Consider the following 20000-nt stretch of genomic DNA (forward strand, 5'->3'; position numbering starts at 1 on the left):
TATTTCTCTCCTAAGAGAGCTAAATATCTCGTATCTTATTATGAGATACAAACCTGACCTGTAATGGGAGATTCTTACTACTACTGCTAAGAGCCTCATGCTAAGCCATTTCAAGAAAATGGCAAAAACCAAGGAAAAGCACAACCATGTGTACCATGGAGTTCTGAAAGTGATTCTTCTCTCTCAGACTGTACCAGTTTCCCTTCAGAAAAACTAGTCAATGTGCACAAATCCTGTAGTAAAAACCTCACCTTCTTTAAACATAGTTTGGGAATATGTAGACTGGGACACATCAGTCTTAGAGATGCCACACAGAGGCTTTCCAAAGATAACATGTGTAAACAACAGTGTTAAAGAAAGAACAAAGACATCCCTTAAAAAGCTAGAAAATCTGACACATTTTAAAACGAAACAAACAAGAACCAAATCAAAACACAAGAGAGGTCTTCATCATAGAAGACCATCATCCATTCAGTTTCTGAACTGAATTCCCAGATGCAGAAGACCTGTGGACTCAGCAGCACTAACTGCGGTCTCTGGAAGGAGGCAGAGCACGGAGCAGCGACGTTACCTTTCCCTTCGCTGCCCGAGTCCAGCACCTGGATGAATTCATTCTCCAGCAGCCAGGCCACACAAGCCTCAATAGCTCCAGTCCGCACTCGGTCTCGGTCTTTCTCGTTTCCCGCCGGGCTATCGTTCAAGCTGCACGCAAGAAGAGTGCACGCAGCGTAGGTCTGCACGTCCTGCGGCGTGCTGGCTACTCCCCCCACTATGATCTGTTGAAGAAAACAGCAGGATCTTTTGAAGCTGGTGCATTGGCAAGAGAGGAAAAACAAACCACAAGGAAGTACACAGAGAACACGTGACGGTATCGCGACAGGAATCATTCACAATTACAAGGGTGTGAATACAGTTCCACTTCTCCGCATGTCCCGTACCTCAAGTATTGCTCGTTTCATGCTAGCAGCAACACCTTCCCCTTCCCTTCTAAGCAAGCAACTGCGAACAGGCTTGAGAGATCCCTGTAGCAGAGCAGTCCCTTTCGATCTTTCTGAGGGCTTGCAAACTAAAATGCTCTCACCTACATGGAAAACAGAAGAAGTTTAATGACTTTCAGTGGCAAAAAAAAAGGCAGGCTTTTAAGTCTACTGAGAAATGAAGCCAGTTTTTGAATCCATATTCCATTTTAGCACTGTAGCAGCTACATAGAGTTCACTGAGGACATATTAGAGGAGACAATTGGAGATACTTTTGAAAAAATAAAACAAAAAGATTAAAAGCTACTTGCTCTTTCACCAACTTAAGCAGTGTACAACCATTGCTATGTAAAAACTCCACAGATGTGCAGCGTTTAAGAATCAAGAGCTCAGAGGAGGACACAGACTTTAAAGTTACATTAAGTTATTCAGGTCTCATCAAATCAATTTCTAAATTTCTATTTGTTAGCCTCTCAGCCCATGTTCTGGAGCTGAACCCCTCTCACTTCTTGTTATGGATTTGACCAGTGTCATGACATACAAGCATTACTATTTTCTTCTGAACTACAGAGAAAAGACTCTCAAAATCAGGAAGGAAATACACAAGCTGCACTACATGCTGCAAGTGGGTGCTAAATCAATCAGCTTCTGTTCCTGAAATGAAATTACAGATACCAAAGCAAAATAGAAATACACAGGTATCAACCCAAGCAATCAGTCCTTCTCTGAAATGGTTTCCACTGGAAGTACATCTAAATACATCCCACCCGACAATGCCTGATAGAGGATTTAAATGTGCATCTCTAACTACTGAAGTTCTGTGAGAGACAAAAACAGATCCCAAAGCTGTGAAACAAACAAAGGGAAATGACAATAAAAAGGAGGGGTTCTTTTTCAACAAATGAGGTTCCTGATTGGCCTAGCTAGTTAGAGGCTTTGCCAAATTGCATAACCAGTCCTCCTTCCACCTTCTGTTGAACTTCACACTTTCATACTGTTCTGTTTACATTTGTTTAATACAGTTCCTCCAAATGTCATCCATGGACATAAATTTCCATTGCAAATTTAACTAACAGGCTGGGTTAGCTTGTTGGATGTCAATTAGTGCCACTGGATGCATGAACTTAGCATATTATCTATGACCAACTGTTCATGTTCTGCTGTATTTCTACGGCATTAGTACTTTCAGGATCCAAAAATATTATTTTGCAGTGGAAGTTTATAAATGCAAGTCAGAACTTCAGGTGACATATGCAGCTTTTCAATGTTTGACTGCAGGATTTAAAAGTGTTTCTCAAGTTTTAGGCCTGACCGTTACAGTTTCCTATACATTTTCACACTGAAACTGTAAATGCTTTAGTAAATTAACCATGCATCACAGAATTAAGGCATAGGAGCAAGGTCTTAGAAGCTATCAAGAGTTCATGGAAAAAAACAGGCCATTCCTGAAGTAACTGACACGCAAATATCAAAACAAGTCTCATGCAGTCAAAAAGGAATCCCTTGGCAACTACAAATTTCACTCCATTAGTACCAAACAAATGCATCTTGACTAATTTCATCATACCAAATACCAAAGGAATTCATCATGATTAGTCGCTAATTGCAAAGCACTGCCCTGGATTTAATTAGGTTAACACCGTTCTCGGGGAATGCTAATAAAGCCTCCACCTACCCACTGTGTCCACTCCTTTCCTGCCAGCCCTTCCAGCCATCTGCTTGTAAGTGAGGATGTCCAGCAGCTGGCCACCAAACAAGGGGGTCCGTACGATTACTCGGCGCGCAGGCAAGTTCACCCCAGACGAGAGCGTGGAGGTTGCTGCTAGGACTCGAATCAAGCCCTGGCGAAAGGCTCCTTCTATGATGTCCCGTTCATCAAATGTAAGACCTGGGGAAAGATGCCTTTCAGTGAACTCACTCGCAGCAAGATTACATTTAAAAGCTAACAGTATTGCTCTCAAGTAAGGAGAGAAAGAGCCTTAATGGATAATCACCATTCAGCATTTTAACTACAGTCACAACCATCATCTCCTTTATTTCTTTTGAACTGAAGCAAACTTTCCACGAAGGTTTCATCATTCACAATCTAATCACAAACTACCTCTTCTACTTGCACAAGTAGCAAACTGAACAAATATTTACTACATATTTATAAATAAAATGCTGTATTATTCTAGTAAGGAACCACAGTAAGGAACCAGGACTTAATGAGTCGCCATTCTGAACCTTGACTCCTCCTTCATACTCCGTTACAGGTCCTTCTCCATATCCCTGAGAGATTCAGGCTAAGGTCTTTCTTGAGGAAAAACCCACACTCCATGTGAGTTTCTGGTTTTGTTTTTTCCTATATTCAATGCCACTGTTACTGTTTTGCCTCCCACTAGTTAGTCCATTTCTCTCAGTGGATCAACAAATGACTTACACTGATATTTAAGTAAGTCAGAAAAGATCTAGGCAAAAGTTATAGCCTCAAGTTTCCCTTTTATTTCTTCTTCACTGTAATACTGCTTTTATTTATTTATCATCTTTTAGAATTACATTGAAAAAAACTGCTCTGAGAAACCTAGTAGCTAGTAGGGACAGCTTGAGAATGCTTTGGCTGTAAATCAGTTCATATTCCTGGGATTCTACAAATATTTTCAAATTGTTTAGAAAGTTGCTGTTATTCAACATAATAGAAGACTTCCTCACAATTAGTGAAGTCTTTGGCGAATAAACAATGTCAAGTATAGTTCTGCAAAATACTCAAATATCTTCTTTTCAGTCATAAGCTAGAGAAGGTTTCAAAAAGCAGCAGGCAAATATAATAAACCAGAGGAATAAATATAAACACAGGAATTTTAAATATAAACATAGGAAGTTCAATCTCCACGTGAGGAGGAACTTCTTCACTGTGAGGGTGCCAGAGCCCTGGCACAGGCTGCCCAGGAAGGCTGTGGAGTCTCCTTCCCTGGAGATCTTCCAAACTCGCCTGGATGCCGCCCTGTGCCCCGTGCTCTGGGTGTCCCTGCTGCAGCAGAGGAGTTGGACTGGATGGTCTCTAGAGGTCCCTTCCAACCTCAGCCATTTGGCCATTCTCTGATAAGAATCCATACAACGTAACCATCACAGACTGCAAAACCAAGATACTCAGTAATACCTGCATGATGAAACGCTACTCCCCATGGTAAAGTACGTTGGAGCACCGAGTCCAGGCCCGAGGGAGAATGTTTTAACTGATCCAGAAGGTCATTTATCCCTTCTCTGTCCACAACAACTGGGGAAAGGGCTGATTTTTGTGCAGAACCTTGAAAAAGAAAATATTTTTATAGCTTGACTTTAAATTACTTTGCATTAAAGGTACCGAGAAGATTACAGCCTGCTATTAGCTGTTTTTTCTTACTCTCAGCTTGCTGCAAATTGTAGAATTCCCTGGCAATGACATCTGCCAGCTTCTCACACCAGTTCTTGGATGGGCAGAAGAGCAGGACTGAATGACCATCACAAACAGTCTCGTAACACAGGCTTACAACATGGTCTTCATCTCCCTGAATTGAGGGAAAAGGAAGCATTTTCAAAGCAGTGTAAGACTGAACAAGGTTTGTAAATGCTGTCACTGTTCTGTGTCATCGTAGGAATCTTTTACATCTAGTAGGCAGAAGAGCCAAGGAAGATCGAGCACTGTCATCTTCATTTTTTTTCTTATTTTAAGAAGTCTAGGCACTGGTACAACCATATTACTTATGGCAGCCCTAAACTTACATATGAATAAATAAGATTTCATGTCTCAGTTTCATAAATCTATACATCTGAAGGAAGGCCACACAGTACACAGAAAGTGGCTGCAAGCGCCATCCCACAGCAGTGGGGAAAGAACAAGGCAGATTATATAGGAACAGGGCAGATTATATAAGCAAGAACAAGGCAGATTATATAAGATTTTATAGGTTGTGAACTTTCCCTTTTATAGGTTGTGAAGTCTCCCTCTTTGGAGATATTCAAAATCAGAGTGGACGTGGCTCTGAGCAACCTAGCTGATGGGCTTGAGCAGGGGTGCTACACCACACAATCTCCAGAGGTCCCCTACTAGAAATATTTACCCTCCTTGAGAAATATAAAGTAGATCTCAGGACACAACATTATTAGATAGGGGATTTTCTGGGGCAGGGTCAAGGTTTGGGGTGGGAATTGATGCTCTTGATATGTGACATAAAGAGTTCAAAGCCAAGAGGGTTGCAAAGTCAACTTTGCCCTCAAATCAGATTCAAGAAACATGAAGAATTCAAATTCATAACTTTATGTGTTTTTAAGCTACCAGTAAAAGTCAAAAGGCGAGAAAATAACAAATGTTGTCCTTAGTTCCACAGGAACTTAAGAAAACATTTCTTTAAGAAAACAGTGAGGGTGACAGAGCCCTGGCACAGGCTGCCCAGAGAGGTTGTGGAGTCTCCTTCCTTGGAGATCTTTAGAACCCGCTTGGACGCAGCCCTGTGCCCCGTGCTCTGGGTGACCCTGCGTGAGCAGGGGGGTTGGACTAGATGACCTCTGAGGTCCCTTCCAACCTTAAGCATTCTATGATTTCTTAGTTTGCGTGTACAATGTGTAAAATAAAAAAAAGAAGATGGGATTGTAACCTATTAAAAAATAAGTAAATATGCCATGTTAACTTTAACTTTAAGCTGTTATCCCAAAGACCCTCAATTAAACTCAGTTTTATTACCTTCAGTTGAAGCTTGGGCTGGAATTCTCGCACTAGATTCATGGAAGAGTCATAAATGTTGCTGCCAATTTTCACCCACTCCATGAGGGGCACAGGCCGAAAGTCTGTGGAGTACAGCTCTGCATCCAGCCACGAGGCTAGGAGTCCCAGGTTAGGGAGGGTAGCGCTCATGCCTACTATTTGTATCCCACTAAAACGAGGACTGGTCGTCTTTGGCTTTCTGCAAGTGGTTAAAAGAAAATGGAAGTCAATAACTACACAAGCTGTTGTCCTGGAAAACATCAATCACACAAATATGACCTATTTTTGGTGTGAAAAGCTGTTCTTTGAACTTCTTGCAAAAGAAGCAAGGCACACCCTACTTTTATCAAATCAAACATAGTGACAAATTATTGATTCATTACAAGATAATACAACCCTTTTTTTTTCATTTTGAATCTATATTTCTAGCTTCTTTAGGCAGTAACAGCTGTAAGCTGACTGCACATTTGAAGAAACTGAAAAACAAAAACTAATTTCCTCGCCATTAACAAGAACATGGAAAAAGAGGAGCAGATCAGTCTCCGCAATCTTCCTAAGCTCAAATGACTCTGTTAGGTCACTTCCATTTGTTTCAGTTTCAGAACCAATAACTCTAGGCTGGTTTGCCTACAGTTGTAAACCAAAATATTTAGTGCAGCAAAAAAAAATGTCAGCTCGAATTTCCTAAGTGCTGAACAGCAGGTTCCACTAAATTCAGTGGGAAATAATGGACTCTCAACAGACCTGAAATCTCAAGCTATTCATTTAGGTGCCTACATGTGCATGTTAAAGTCTGGAATAAAGTATACATGATGAGATTTTTTATTCTTCTAAACTTACAACCAGTCGTCTGCATTTCCCATCCATGTCACTAGACATAGAATGAGACTAAAAAAAAAAAAAAAAAGGTTAAAAATAAAAGGAAGAGGAGAGTGGGCGACACTAAAATATACAATATTTTATATACTCCTCTTATTTATACTTCACTACTTACCTTCCTGAAAGGTCCTAACACTCAGTTTCTGAAAGGACTCCAAGATAGGCAAGTGAAAGCACACGGAGATGACACATCCCTAAGAACAGCATGAAGTACCAATTGCCACCTCTATGTTGAAGACTATAGTGGAAGACTATATATGCAGGAAGTGCTCAATTTCAAGCAATGACTAAACGTAAGCCTTGCTCACTGGCAACGACCATGGAAACTTTGTAGTTTCACATCACCTCTTCTCGCTGGGAAGCAGAGAAATCTGCAGCAGAACGCTGGCTGTACCTGCAAAAGCTACATTGAGGGCAGGGATGCCCTCACTGGCGCCAGCCCTCGAAGAACTTTCTGCTGATGCAAAGACACAGCCCCCTGCTTTACAGCTGGTCATTTTGGTAACAGGTAAGGCTGGACAGTCTTTAAAGAATCTGGATAAAGGATCTTTCATTACAAAAAAAAAAAGAAAATGCTTAGGCTGCTTAACAGAAAGAACAGTCTTCAATGCTGGGATTCTCAAGTGAGTACCAAAGCCAGAAAACAGTCACCACCTTCACGCTACTAAGTAGTAAGGAGAATGACAGACAGTCAGTCTGACCATAAGAAAGAAGAATCTGAGCCCTAGTGCCTATTGGCATATTTGACAGAGAACTTTAATGAAAAAACAAGAAAAAGTAAAAACTACAAGATAACAGCTGAACGCATTACACCGTTAAACATTCCATTTTGTAGGTTGGTGATAATAACCAAAGCATTACTGTGTGCTCTCTGATGAGTACACACAGTGAGCAAAAGGGAGACTGGAGAATAAAAATATGCTCTACAGGGAATATGTTTTAGGACACCTAACTAACACCACTGAAATTCACGTAAAATCCCAATTGGCAACTTAGTCCGATGTTGCTGCCTGGTTCAGCACCATTTAATCGGTACCTCAGGATCAAATGAGCTATGTCAGAGGTGAGAAGTGACACACAGTGCAACTGAAAACACATATCACCCTCACCAGTACTAATTAAGCAGATTACTAGCACATTCTGGTAAGTTTTCTACAACAAGTTAAGAGCATGCAAGCTCTCCAATGCTGCCTGAACATGCTTCGGCAGGACTGAAAGCCTACTGCATGAAAAACAAAAATTTACTAGCAAAAACATTAAAACAAACTCAAGGTTTAAAAAAAAATAGGCTAAAAAAAAGTAAATGAAATGACATCCTTATTTCTTTTCCTGAGAGAATGAATCTCATGGTAGAACACAAATTAAAAACACAATGGAAAGAGGTTCTGACTACAATGGCAGCCTCCTGAGAGGTGGTATGATGAGCCCTTAATAACCGAAGTATTCTAGGTCATAGCTCTCAAAAAAAACCTTGAAGCTAATCCAAATTTCCAACCACCCAGATAAAAAAAAAAAAAAAAAAAAGAATATTTAAGCCATCCATAACTCCATAATAGTTGGAAGACAAACATACTGGTCTACTCACCTCTTTGCAACCTTCTCCGTAAGATACCGAACTTTGGTCAGGAGGAGTTCCAGCAGATATCCTCGGTGAGAGTCTCCCAGCATATGCAACTCATCCACAACCACCATTCCTGATAAAAACGTACACATTATACACAGCAATCTCCTTTCACATTCCACATGATAAACAAAAATGCACACATCCCATCCAGTGGTGCTTATCAAAACCTGTTACGACTTAATGCAGTCACAGGATCTTCTAAGAGATAAATCATAACTATCTGGGTTAAAACATCACTCCTGGCCAATTCAGTGATGACAGGAAAAACATACAAACAAACAAAACACTAGAGCAGATGCAATTACACTGGCAGAGAGTGTCCTGCTAATATAATTTTTCCCTCACTTATCAAACCAGGATAAGCTCTACTATTTAATTTTGGCTTCCTCTGAAAAAAATGAGACCGCTCTATCCTTGCCTCCCTCAAATAAACTTTTAATCTATCAGCCACCTTTATTGAACTTGCCAGATGCGTACATATATTAGAGAGAATAGTTTCTAAAACACTTTGTGAATACCAGCAGCTGGTGAGGATATCCTGGAGAGATGTCAACCCGCCAGAGAGGGGAGAACAGACACTGCATTTCAGCCATTTGATGCTCCCCCTCACAATAACCACCTAGCACACCTAGCAGAAACATGTGCCCTCAATGGCCATCTGGCAATGTCAAAAGGACAAGCATGAAAGACACTGAGGGAAAGCAGAAAAAGCAGGGAATAGAGGACACTGGGCTTCATTACTGTGGCTGCTGTAGAGTTTTTATTTTTTCCCCTTTGGTACAGCTATATAAAAAGATCTTGCTGGCACAGCAAAAATAGCAGGAGCTTAAGGGTAAATTTGACCTTTTATTATCTAACTCAATGCTATTTTCCTTCTTTTTTTCTCTCTCTCTCCTACGTATGTTCTTTCTTTCTCTGTCTTCCTCCTTCTCTTCCAAGCCACTTAAGCTAGAAAAGAGTGCAGCACTCCCCCATCACTTTCTTGCACAACTCCCACCTCTTTAGCTCCTCCACTTTCCTATATTCCTGCTATTCTGCGCTTCCTTACAAAGACTGGTGATTTGCTAGTAGATAGGGAATTACTCAGCTACCAGAAGAAGTTTCTCCCTGCTTCCCCATACAACAATCTGGCTGAACTCTTGCAGTGGAGACAGGGCTGTCTACCAAAGCAAAATGCATTGAACACAGCTTCGCACACCTTGGTCTTTGTACCAGGCAGCAGCACATTTTGCTTCCTGAAATAAAGTCTGGAGCACTAGAGGGTACCTGCAGGCTAAAACCCAGGGAATGTCACTCTATTTTGGATGGGCCACATCTTCTAAAACTTCTGTTGCTGCTCAGCGATAACAAATGCTCAAGGCCACGCTACAGCTGTCTGCTGCAATATATCCTGAGCAGCCTCCATGCTCACGAGAGCTGTCTCACACACGCATGGTGCTTTTCTCTCATGTGGCATCTTCTCAGACGTCACTCACCTGGATAGCACAGCTGGAGTAATCAGGCAGCCAGTGGTGGTCACAAATATAGCCTCATCTTAAAATGGAAGTGCCACCGAGGAAGACTATGGGGCCCAGCACGCAATTGCCTTTTCGACTGGCAACAAGCTCAGGCCTGCAAGTGGGGCTGTGATGGCATCAAACCTGCATCGCTACTGAAAATGAGGCTGCCTTGGTCTCCTCCTCCTGCCTGCAAATCAGGCGTGACCCCAGAAGACTGCTGGAAAACTATCCAAAAGTGCTGAGGGCTTTTGTACGTGTTTATTCAAGAATAACTAAGCTACTTTCAATCCACATCTCATTTAAATCTAAAGTTACTAAAAACATGCAGAGAGGCTTTTTTTTTTAATCCAAGGAAGCCATCATTTTTAAACTATAAATTAAGAAAAAGAAGAGGCTTAAATTTCACGGCTGACTGCATATTACACATCATTCCTAGCTGACACGTTGAAAAAGAAGATTCGTCTCCAACCTGCCTTCCTAAAAAATTCTCTAGCATCAGTGTCAAGAAATGAGGCTGACCAAGAGGAGTATCTCCATTTCCTGTCTACCTGGATGTTCAAAATCTCTACACATTATATGATAATTAGCAAAATCACATTGCTTTGAACTGCCTCATTACAGAAGGAGAGCTCTGTCAGGCACAGATCTGAATTTCTCTCAACGTTTTGCAAAGGCAGTCTGAGTTAGCAGCAGGAGGTTGACACCAACAAAAGCAGCAGCTCGAGTTTGAGAGAGAATCCAGACAGACTTGCAGTCATCTCCCAATAATTCATCTCAAAAGATAGAACACCCTGCTTATGAAGTGGTCTAAATTTAGAATTAATTAGGAGACAAGGTACAATCTTGCAGTATTAGACAAGCTTGCTTTAGATGATAGTTAAAAGGCATTTCAGCCCTTTCTTGTATTTTGCAGCTTTTATAAAAAAAAAAGTTCATATGGAAAATTTGTCTTTTTAATTAAAAGATGACTTTAAAAAAATGAAATAAGCACAAAAAAAAATTCTTTCCCTTTTTTCAGCTGCCTAGTCATATTGGGGAGCAAGGGAAAAAGACAGTTGCAGCAGAGAAGGTTTCAAATGGTGAAAGGAAATGCTATGCTTTAAAGAGATATTATCAGTGATGGGGACACATATGCCGGCTCAAGCCTTATATTCACATGACTTTTTGCATATATCTGATGCATCTCAGGCACTTCCCTCTTGCAGAACCCAGCAAAACATCAGCAAAACATGGATTTGATGTACCAGCCCAAGGCATTTGGCATAGCTGTACCTTCTGAAAGACGCTAATGAAAGGCAACACATTAGCTGTTTCCCTGGCACCCAAGACAACATAAACAAGGGTACCCTGACCCCACTCTTTGCCTTATGCTGGCATTGGAGCTGGCAGAGAGCAGTGACTTGCAAGGGAAGGGATGGAAAGGTAGAGCCAACAACTGACCTGCACTGCGGTAGCCTCAGTTTAAGTGAGCTTGAAATGCTGCACAAGCACAATCATTTTTAAACACCACTATTCAATAATTCTTCCAATGGTCAAGCCCTAGTGTTTTACCCAGTGAATCCATTTGCTTTTCTTCTATGAGTCTATTGATGAGACCATTGGCTTTCTCAATGGTGCAGACGGCAACATCCAGGGCAGAGAAACGTCCAGCAGGAGAGATGCTTCCCATGTAGCCTTCCACCTGCAGCCCCACCTCTTGAAACAGGGCCTGTTTTCCAAGGAGACAGAATGTCACACCAAGAGGCAGAGCCCTGACTTTTCTGAAATTGCTTCAAAGCCTGCATCTTATAACCACAACTCATGATACGTAATGTGCCAGATAATCAGATTAAAACTATAGCTTGGTCAGTTATTATTAACTGCCCCCTACTCCACTGTATTTTTTTCTATCCACACCCAGAAGCCACCCAGTCCATAACTGCAGGAGGGGATAAAGGGCATAAAAATGAGTATGACGTGGGGAGCCCTACTGTGGTATATAACAGGATGAATTTACTATTAAGAAGATGAGAAACATTTTACAACATGTTACAATACCGGTGAGTTACGTATAAAAAGACTCCTGAAAAATCTGACGCAAAAGCCAAATGTTGGACCCTGAGTACAATGATGTCAAGTTTCCCAGGAGAAAGGTAAGAAATGGTGATAACCATAGTGCCAAAGTTGTGGCAACTTATACACTGCACTAAAAAAGAGGTGTAAATACTTGAACCACATGGCCAGGATGTCATACGATTTCAAGCATGAGCAGCTAAAACCAAACACTAGGCCAGGAGTAATAAAACATGATCCTCAACTTTGTGAGATTAAAGCAAATGTTTACTTTTTTTATATTATCAATCACAACAAGTTCATATTCAGTTTGTAGCATTTCCTAGTAATCTGTGAGGTTATGATACCGTCTCAGTCTACTAACACTCAGTATATCTCAAATGTTAGAAACCATTAACATAACACCCGCTGGTTTTAGATTTGCTTTTAATAATTGCTATTACTGTATCATATTAACTAATGGAAACAAGATTTGATCTGAAAGTCTTCAAGGAAAAGCAGGTTTGTTTTAAAAAGGCTGCTTCCATTGCAGACTGTTTTTACATAGCTTTGATGAGGAACCCAAGACAGCCACACGCTGCCAAAACTTATTTTTAGCAAAATCAAAGTGAAAACAAAAGCAGAAAATTCTGCTAGAACAGCCCAAGGAAAGCCAAAATGATGACCTGATAACGATGAAATTTCCTCTTTGTAAGTTTTCAGACACAAACTCTTACTTTTAAATTCTTATGAGGCATATACAATTGCAAACAACAATCCTTTAAAACTCAAAGACTAAATGTATTAACTCCTTTAAATAGATATGAGTTTCCTTTTTTGTCTAAAGTTCTCATTTTTTTAATCTAACTTAGAATGTCTTTTTCCTTTTTATCCATGAAAAGACTTACAACTTTTTAAAACACATGACCCAGCAACTGTAATCCATATATGCTCCCTCCTGAACGCTACTTACCTGCAGATAACGTTTCTTCTCTTTAGCCACAGAGACAAAGGGGAGGATTAGAAGAGCTTTCTTGCGAGTCTCCAGCACTCGCTTCAGAATAAGCAATTCTGCAACAAGTGTCTTCCCAGCACTGGTAGGAGCTGGAAGAAAATTTTTGTTTTGTTTTGTTTTATTAAAGGTTAAAGCAGATAAAAATCCAATGGACAAGCATCATAAAACTAGTGTAAGAAACAATATCCTAAGGTGAGAGCAGTGAATAACTGTCATCTGGCAATGAGGCCCCATGTCTTTGGAACCAAGGTCAATAAAGCTCAGATTCAACCCCAAGAAACTCCCGCTTCAAAGATCTGCATCATCCCAGTGTTGCTCTGAGACCTTCACCTTCCTATGCAGAGTATACACCCAAGTTACACCCTAGCCCAACGCTGCCACCCCATTAACAAGGTGAAGAACAATGATGAAAGGCTAATTATCTAAAAACATCAGATAATAAATAAAACTTTCAAAAGTACTTTTATTTAACATTGCTGCCGTCGTTCAGTTCATGCTTGATATAATCCATATTAAAACGAGACAGTCTTTGATAACTGACTTCTATTTATCAGTCTCAAAAGGAACACTAACAGAGAAAGTGGAAAGAAGTCTCTCATTCCTAAAAAGGCAGCAAGCCAGGTCTATAATATACTGGCAGGGCAGAAAAGAGAAATTTGTACTTAATGTGGTCTCTTGCTGGGGACTGTAGCATCTCTTGTGTGATGAGAGGCTGAGAGAGCTGTGTTTAGCCTAAAGAGAAGGCTGACAGGAGATCCTATCAGTGTGTACAAATATTTTAAAAGAGGGTGTCAAAAGGAGGGGGACAGATTTTTTCCAGTGATGGCCCATTGCAGGACAAGACAAAACGGCCACAAACTGAAGCACAGGAAGTTGTCTGAATGTGAGAAAAAAACCTCCTGACCGTGAGGGTGGCAGAGCCCTGGAACAGGCTGCCCAGAAATACTGTGGAGTCTCCTTCTCAGGAGATATTCACAATCTGCCTGGACGTGACCCTGTGCAACATGCTCATGGTGACTCTGCTTGTGCAGAGAGGTTGGACTAGATGATCTCCAAAGGTCCCTGCGAACTGAGCAGAAAGCACACACACAAGCTTGGGCTTGCGCAGAACACACACACAATTTTCTTAGTTTGTATCTTTACAAAGGAGGGAGGAAACTGCTCCCCGTTCTTTGGCCGATGAGCAGGACAAAGGAATAAAGGAAGGTGGGAGACTGAGCGGAGCCAGGAGAGAGGGGCACAAAGCAGCCAGGTGACCTTAGGTGAGAACACATGGAGGGAGGGAGTTGGGTATAGGCGGCTGGGAAGGCTGTAACTCCTGAGCACCTTGGCCAGTGGGGAAATGGAGAGGGCCACCGTGGTTGGAAAATTAGGATAAAAAAGGGGCTGCGACCTCCAGCAACTTGAGAGACCCCACAGGGATATAGCTGCTGGACTCTCCCTTTATTGGAATGCTTTTGGATTCCTCTGTCTCCTTTTTGGACATTCAGCTCTTGACAGCGAGATTTTCTGCACAATTTGGGGCTCGTCTGGGATCCTTCCACCTTCTGGCGACGGTGGACGGCGATGGGGGTTGACCAACTCCCTTCGACGACAGCCAGCACCGCAGGACTGATTGGGTTCCTGAGACTGTCCAGAGACAGATGAGCAGCGGATCCACAGGTAAGACCGGGAAGGGAGTCCTCAGTAGTCTGACAGAAAGGACTACTAAGTCAAATGGAAAGGATAGGTCCGACAGAGAGGACCTCTAGGTAGCACTAAGTCCAACGGAAAAGACTAGGTCTGACGGAAAGGACCGTCAGGTAGCACTGAGTCTCACGGAAGGGACTAAGTCTGACTGAAAGGACTGCTGAAATCTCACCGGTGAGTACTATGGGATAATGCGGAGCAAAACGGGTGACGACCCTGACATGGGTGCCTATGGAGGGCAGCAAAGGGAAGCCAAAAGAGGATATTGGAAAAAAATGTCAACCTCGACTTATCCCCATATAGTGCCTTGGGGAGACTGTTGAGGGTTTGGGATAACTGTGCATTCCCTCAAAACTAATCAAGGAAGTAATAATAAAATATTGTTTTGTTTGGCCAAAATATAAGTTACCAGGGGGATTTAGGTGGTCCCCTGTAGGGTCAGATGAGGATCCTAGTCTTTGTCAGGTCTTGTGCCTGTATCTCAGTGGTACTGAAAAGGGTCTCATCCCTTTTTAGAGGGGAAACAGGGAGAATGTGTGTCAGTATAGTTATGGACGACATCTAGAAGAATCTATGTAAAAGAAGGGAGAGGAGAAGAAGGGGAACTGGGGGTCTGACGAGGGGGTAGGGAGAACAAGTGGGGACATGTGGGATGTCCTCCAGTGCCTGCCCTCTTCTTGTCATCAAGACTCATTGGGAGCCACAGTTCCTGCCCCCTCTGCATCTGCTGCTTCTGGTGACAGTGCGGAGGAGAAACAGGCCACTTTGTCACCTTTGGAAATCAGAAAGGGGAGCCCAGTATGAGGTGCCAAAAGCCCCTAAAGTTCAGACAAAAGTTCTGCAAATGTCTCTTGACAGGTGCCACTGAGAGGACAGGACGCAGGGGATGGTTTGGATTTGTGGTTCTGTCCCTGAACACCCATATAGAGGGATTAAAGAAAGAACTGCACCTTTATTTAGATGATCCTATAGGGGTGGGGGAAAAGATAGATGAATATCTAAGAAGTGCAGATGTGGGTAATAAATTTGAGATGTATGGTTCTCTTTTTGTCCCAAATTGTGATTGCAATCTGCTGGGAAAGGATTTGACGGCTAAATTGGGAATGCAAACTGATATTGTAAGGGATGATAGATAAGCTAATACTATTGTTATTTTTTGCAAAATGCCTTATAACGCTTATGCTGAAGTGAATTCGGAAGTGTGGGCAGTCCCAGGAAAATATGGAAAACTAGACATGGAACCTCTCCAAATAACTTTAAAGCAACCAGGCCAGGTAGTCTCTAAAAAGCAGTATCTGATTTCAGGGGAGGGAAAGGGTTACAACCTGCTACAATAAAATAACAATTGACATGGATGGTCCTCCTGCAAGAACACAGGAGGGACTGGTCCTATTTGGACAAACCTTGCAGAAAATATTGGAGGAATTCACCCCCAGGAGGCAGGTGAGTGCAGTATGTGGATGACTTGCTCCTATCAGGGGAACAAGACGGGGTGGTGGACGAAGGCACTGCGAAGTTGCTCGGTTTCTTGGCCCAAAAAGGGTGTGAGGGGTCTAAGGGGATGGCACAGGTGGCGGAAAGAAGGGTCAAATGTTTGGGGCATGTTTTGACCAGAGGTTTGCGATGCCTTGACCCAGAAAGAATTCAGGGAATTTTGGAAGTGCCATTGCCCAGGTCTAGGAGAGATGACGGTTCCTAGGACTAGCAGGATGTTGCAGAGCCTGAGTTGAGGACTCTTCTGCTTTGGCTGGACCACTGTGTGAATTTTTGGCCCAGAGCACCCCCAGTGTTGTGGTATGGACAGAAGAGGCGCAGAGCTTTAGAAAATTATAAGATAATCAACCAAGGCTCCAGCTTTAGCTCTTCTGGACCCAGAGAAAGAATTTGTATTATACATGGATGTCAAGCAGGATCATGCCAAGGGAATTTTAGTGTAAGAGCACAGAGGCATGCAAAGACCAGGAGCTTATTTTTCTTGAATGATAGACCCAGTGGCTAAGGAGTGGCCTTATTGTCTGCGGAATTGTGCAGCCATGGTCCTAATGGTAACTGAGGCCAAAACTGACCACATGAAGATCCCTTGTTGTCAAGATCACACACCAGGGCAAGGCATTACTAACTGAAAGGGCTTCTAAATGGACGAGAAGATTTAAATTTAAGCAGGGGGGAGGGTTTAACCCAGCTTCTTGAGGGCTCTGCCGCCATCCAGAGGGACCTGGACAGACTGGACAACTGGGTGGTTAAAAATCTCATGAAGTTCAACAAGGGCAAGTGCAGGGTCCTGCACTTGGGGAGGAATAACCCTGGACACCAGTACAGATTAGGGGTGGACCTGCTGGAGAGCAGCCCCGCAGAGAGGGACCTGGGTGTCATAGTGGATGACAAGCTGCCCATGAGGCAGCAGTGTGCCCTGGTGGCCAAGAAGGCCAACGGGATCCTGGGGTGCAGTAAGAAGAGCGTCTCCAGCAGGTCGAGACAGGGGATCGTCCCCCTCTACACAGCCCCGGTAAGGCCACATCTGGGGACTGTGTCCAGTTCTGGGCTCCCCAGGACAAGAGGGATGTGGAGCTGCTGGAGAGAGTCCAGCGCAGGGCTACGAGGATGATCAGGGGCCTGGAACATCTGCCCTGTGAGCAAAGACTGAGGGAGCTGGGCCTGTTCAGCCTGGAGAAGAGGAGGCTGAGGGGGGACCTGATCAGCGTGTATAAATACCTCAAGGGAGGCAGTGAGGAGGAGGGGGGCAGCCTCTTTTCAGTGGTGGCCAGCGATAGGACTAGAGAAAATGACCACAAGCTGAGGCACCAAAAGTTCCCCAGGAACTTAAGGAAACAGTTCTTGACAATGAAGGTGTCAGAGCCCTGGCACAGGCTGCCCAGAGAGGTTGTGGAGTCTCCTTCTTTGGAGATCTTTAAAACCCGCTTGGACGCAGCCCTGTGCCCCATGCTGTAGGTGACCCTGCGTGAGCAGGGGGGTTGGACTAGATGACCTCTGAGGTCCCTTCCAACCTTAAGCATTCTACGATTCTTGCCTGACTGGCTCCAAGGGAGAAGAATTGGAGGTAACAGATCTCCAGACTCAGGCTAGGGTGGATTTGAAAGGTACCCTTTGGCCAGATGGGGCAATGCATTTAAATATTCATGGATCTTCAAGAGTATTAGAAGGGAAGAGAGCCACAAGATATGCCGTCAGTAAAGGAATGGAGCTCCTAGAAGGAGGAAAGCTACCGTCTACCTGGTCAGCCCAAACTGAAGAAATGTATTCTCTAATAAGAGCCTGTGCATTATACTAAGGCAAGGTGATGAGTATCTTTAAAGATTTTAGATATGCATATGGAGTGGTACATATGTTTGGAAAATAGTGGGAGGAAGAGGTTTATTAACTTGCTGAGGAAAGACATTGATACATAAAGATGAAGCCATTGGGGTTCTAGAGGACTGTCAGAAGCCCTCCTCAAAACCTGTGCTGCCCTTGGTCTTTTTGTTCTGGCGAAACGAGTTATTGAGGGCTGTCTGATTTGTGATAAGGCCAATGGCCGAGCCACAAGTTAGGAGGTGAGGACGACCCTGGGCTGTGTGCCCATTCCAACAATGCCAGGTAGACTTTACTGAGATGCTCCGTATAGGGTGGCCAAGCATCTTCTGGTAATAGTACACCAGCTAACAGAATGGCCCGAGGCATTTCTGACTGTCAACTGCCTCAGTAACAGCTGAGTCTGTAGTTTAGGTGTTCTTAGAACAAATAATTCCAAGATATGACTGAGTAGAGGTGACAGATTTGGACAGAGGTACTCATTTTACAGGATAAGTCCTTCAAGGTGTCATGACTGCCCTGGGGATTCGATGGGACTTGCATACCCCTTGGCCTCCCCAGAGATCTGGTAAAGCGGAAAGGATGAATGGGAATATTAAAAGGCATCTTTTGAAATTGATATTAGACACTAAGATGCTATGGACACAACTTCTACCATTGGCTTTGGCAAGAATAAGAACAAAACCTAGGGGAGACACTCAACTGTCCCCTTTTGAAATAATGTTTCTGATTCCCTACCCTGCTAACACCCAACCTGGTAGGGAGATGGAAATAAGTAACATATATTTAAAGCAATATGTGGTCAGAATACTTTCTCTTGTGAAGTCTCACTGACAGAAAGTCCAGCTCATACAGACCCTCTCCTTGGATTCTGCAGTCCATAACATCCAACCAGGGGATTTGGGTCCTGGTCAAAGAATGGAAAGAAGCAGCACTGCTAGCAAAGTGCCGTGGACCTTATCCGGTATTACTAACCACAGAAACATCAATCAAGACGGCTGAGCATGGTTGGACTCATCACCAGAGTTAAGATTTCCAAAACTTCAGAAATCTGAACTTCTCAGTCAAAGGAAGAGGATGGAAAGTCCTGGCTATCTGGCTGTAGATCTGTACCGCTGGTTGGGAGCGGGTCAGGAAAATAAGTGTTAGCTCTGTGGGAATCCAGGAGGGGTAGCTAGTCCTGTCAAACCCAGGTGGTTAGTTAATAACTTATGCAGAGTCCCCTATACTTCCATAGGTGATGAGTGTAGATGTTTGTAAACATAAAATATCTTCACCAAAAAAAAAAAGGGGGGGGAGAGGGAGATAGAGCAGAAAACACACACAGAAGTTTGGGATTGAGCAGAACACACACACAAGTTTGTAAGTTTGTATTTTCACAAAGGAGGAAGAAAATCGCTCCCCCTTCTTTGGCTGATGAGCAGTACAAAGGAACAAAGGAATATCTGTAAGCGGAGCCAGGAGAGAGGGGCACAAAGCAGCCAGGTGACCTCAGGTGAGAACACATGGAGGGAGGCAGCGAGTTGGGTGTAGGCAGCTGGGAAGGCTGTAACTCCAGAGTACCTTGGTCAGTGGGGAAAAGGAGAGGGCCACCGCGGCTGGGAAATCAGGATAAAAAGGGGGCTGTGACCTCCAGCAACTTTAGAGACCCCACAGGGATATGGCTGCTGGACTCTCCCTTTATTCAAATAAAGTTGTAGGTCTCCTCCGTCTCCTTTTTGGACATTCAGTTCTTGACAGCGAGATTTTCTGCACACAACCTTAACCATTCTGTGATTCTCCAAAACAAAGAGTATGTTGACCTTTGTATCTGCTAGATATGGACCACTGAGCAGCAGTATGTTCTTGTGAATGGTCCTGGCAAAGTAAGAAGCACTGTCAAACGTCTGCATACCTGAGTAAACTAGGTTCTTCCCTTCCAGAACTTGTCCAAGCATTAGACACTCTGCTTGCCATTCGAACATCTGTACAACTCCCAGACTGTGATATTTCTCCAGAACAGCTTTGGGAAGACCCCAGCTTGCAAGAAGCAGCTTATCTGCTTGGTCTTCAGGAACATTTACCTTCTGAGATTGCCCTTTTGAGAAAAACAAAACAAAACAAACAAAATAAAACAAAACACAGCTCCATTAGATACAAATGCTGTTGAATCTGAGGTCACTTCAGTCATAAACTTAAATTTCAAACTTCTCTGGAAGTCCTTGTATTAAAACAAAAGGTGACAAGGAAGTTCAGCTCTGTCTTCTCTGTATTTTTC

General features: G+C 43.0%; 1 protein-coding gene across 1 annotated transcript in view; it reads right to left on the minus strand.

The window, feature by feature from the left end:
* The window catches only part of POLQ (DNA polymerase theta), a 46924-nt gene extending 27217 nt beyond the window's left edge, over nucleotides 1–19707 (minus strand). The window contains exons 1-10 of the mRNA XM_026050322.1: nucleotides 19638–19707; nucleotides 12704–12834; nucleotides 11251–11407; nucleotides 8162–8270; nucleotides 5677–5896; nucleotides 4360–4504; nucleotides 4117–4263; nucleotides 2653–2865; nucleotides 939–1081; nucleotides 572–776 (exon numbers count right to left, since the gene is read on the minus strand). Coding sequence (XP_025906107.1) covers nucleotides 572–776; nucleotides 939–1081; nucleotides 2653–2865; nucleotides 4117–4263; nucleotides 4360–4504; nucleotides 5677–5896; nucleotides 8162–8270; nucleotides 11251–11407; nucleotides 12704–12834; nucleotides 19638–19707 — 1540 coding nt within the window. The remainder of the gene's footprint in view (nucleotides 1–571; nucleotides 777–938; nucleotides 1082–2652; nucleotides 2866–4116; nucleotides 4264–4359; nucleotides 4505–5676; nucleotides 5897–8161; nucleotides 8271–11250; nucleotides 11408–12703; nucleotides 12835–19637) is intronic.
* Between the last annotated feature and the right edge of the window lie 293 nt (nucleotides 19708–20000).

This window comes from Nothoprocta perdicaria, unplaced genomic scaffold, assembly GCF_003342845.1.
Source record: "Nothoprocta perdicaria isolate Ctin4 unplaced genomic scaffold, notPer1 scaffold_68, whole genome shotgun sequence".
Classification (NCBI taxonomy): Eukaryota; Metazoa; Chordata; class Aves; order Tinamiformes; family Tinamidae; genus Nothoprocta; species Nothoprocta perdicaria.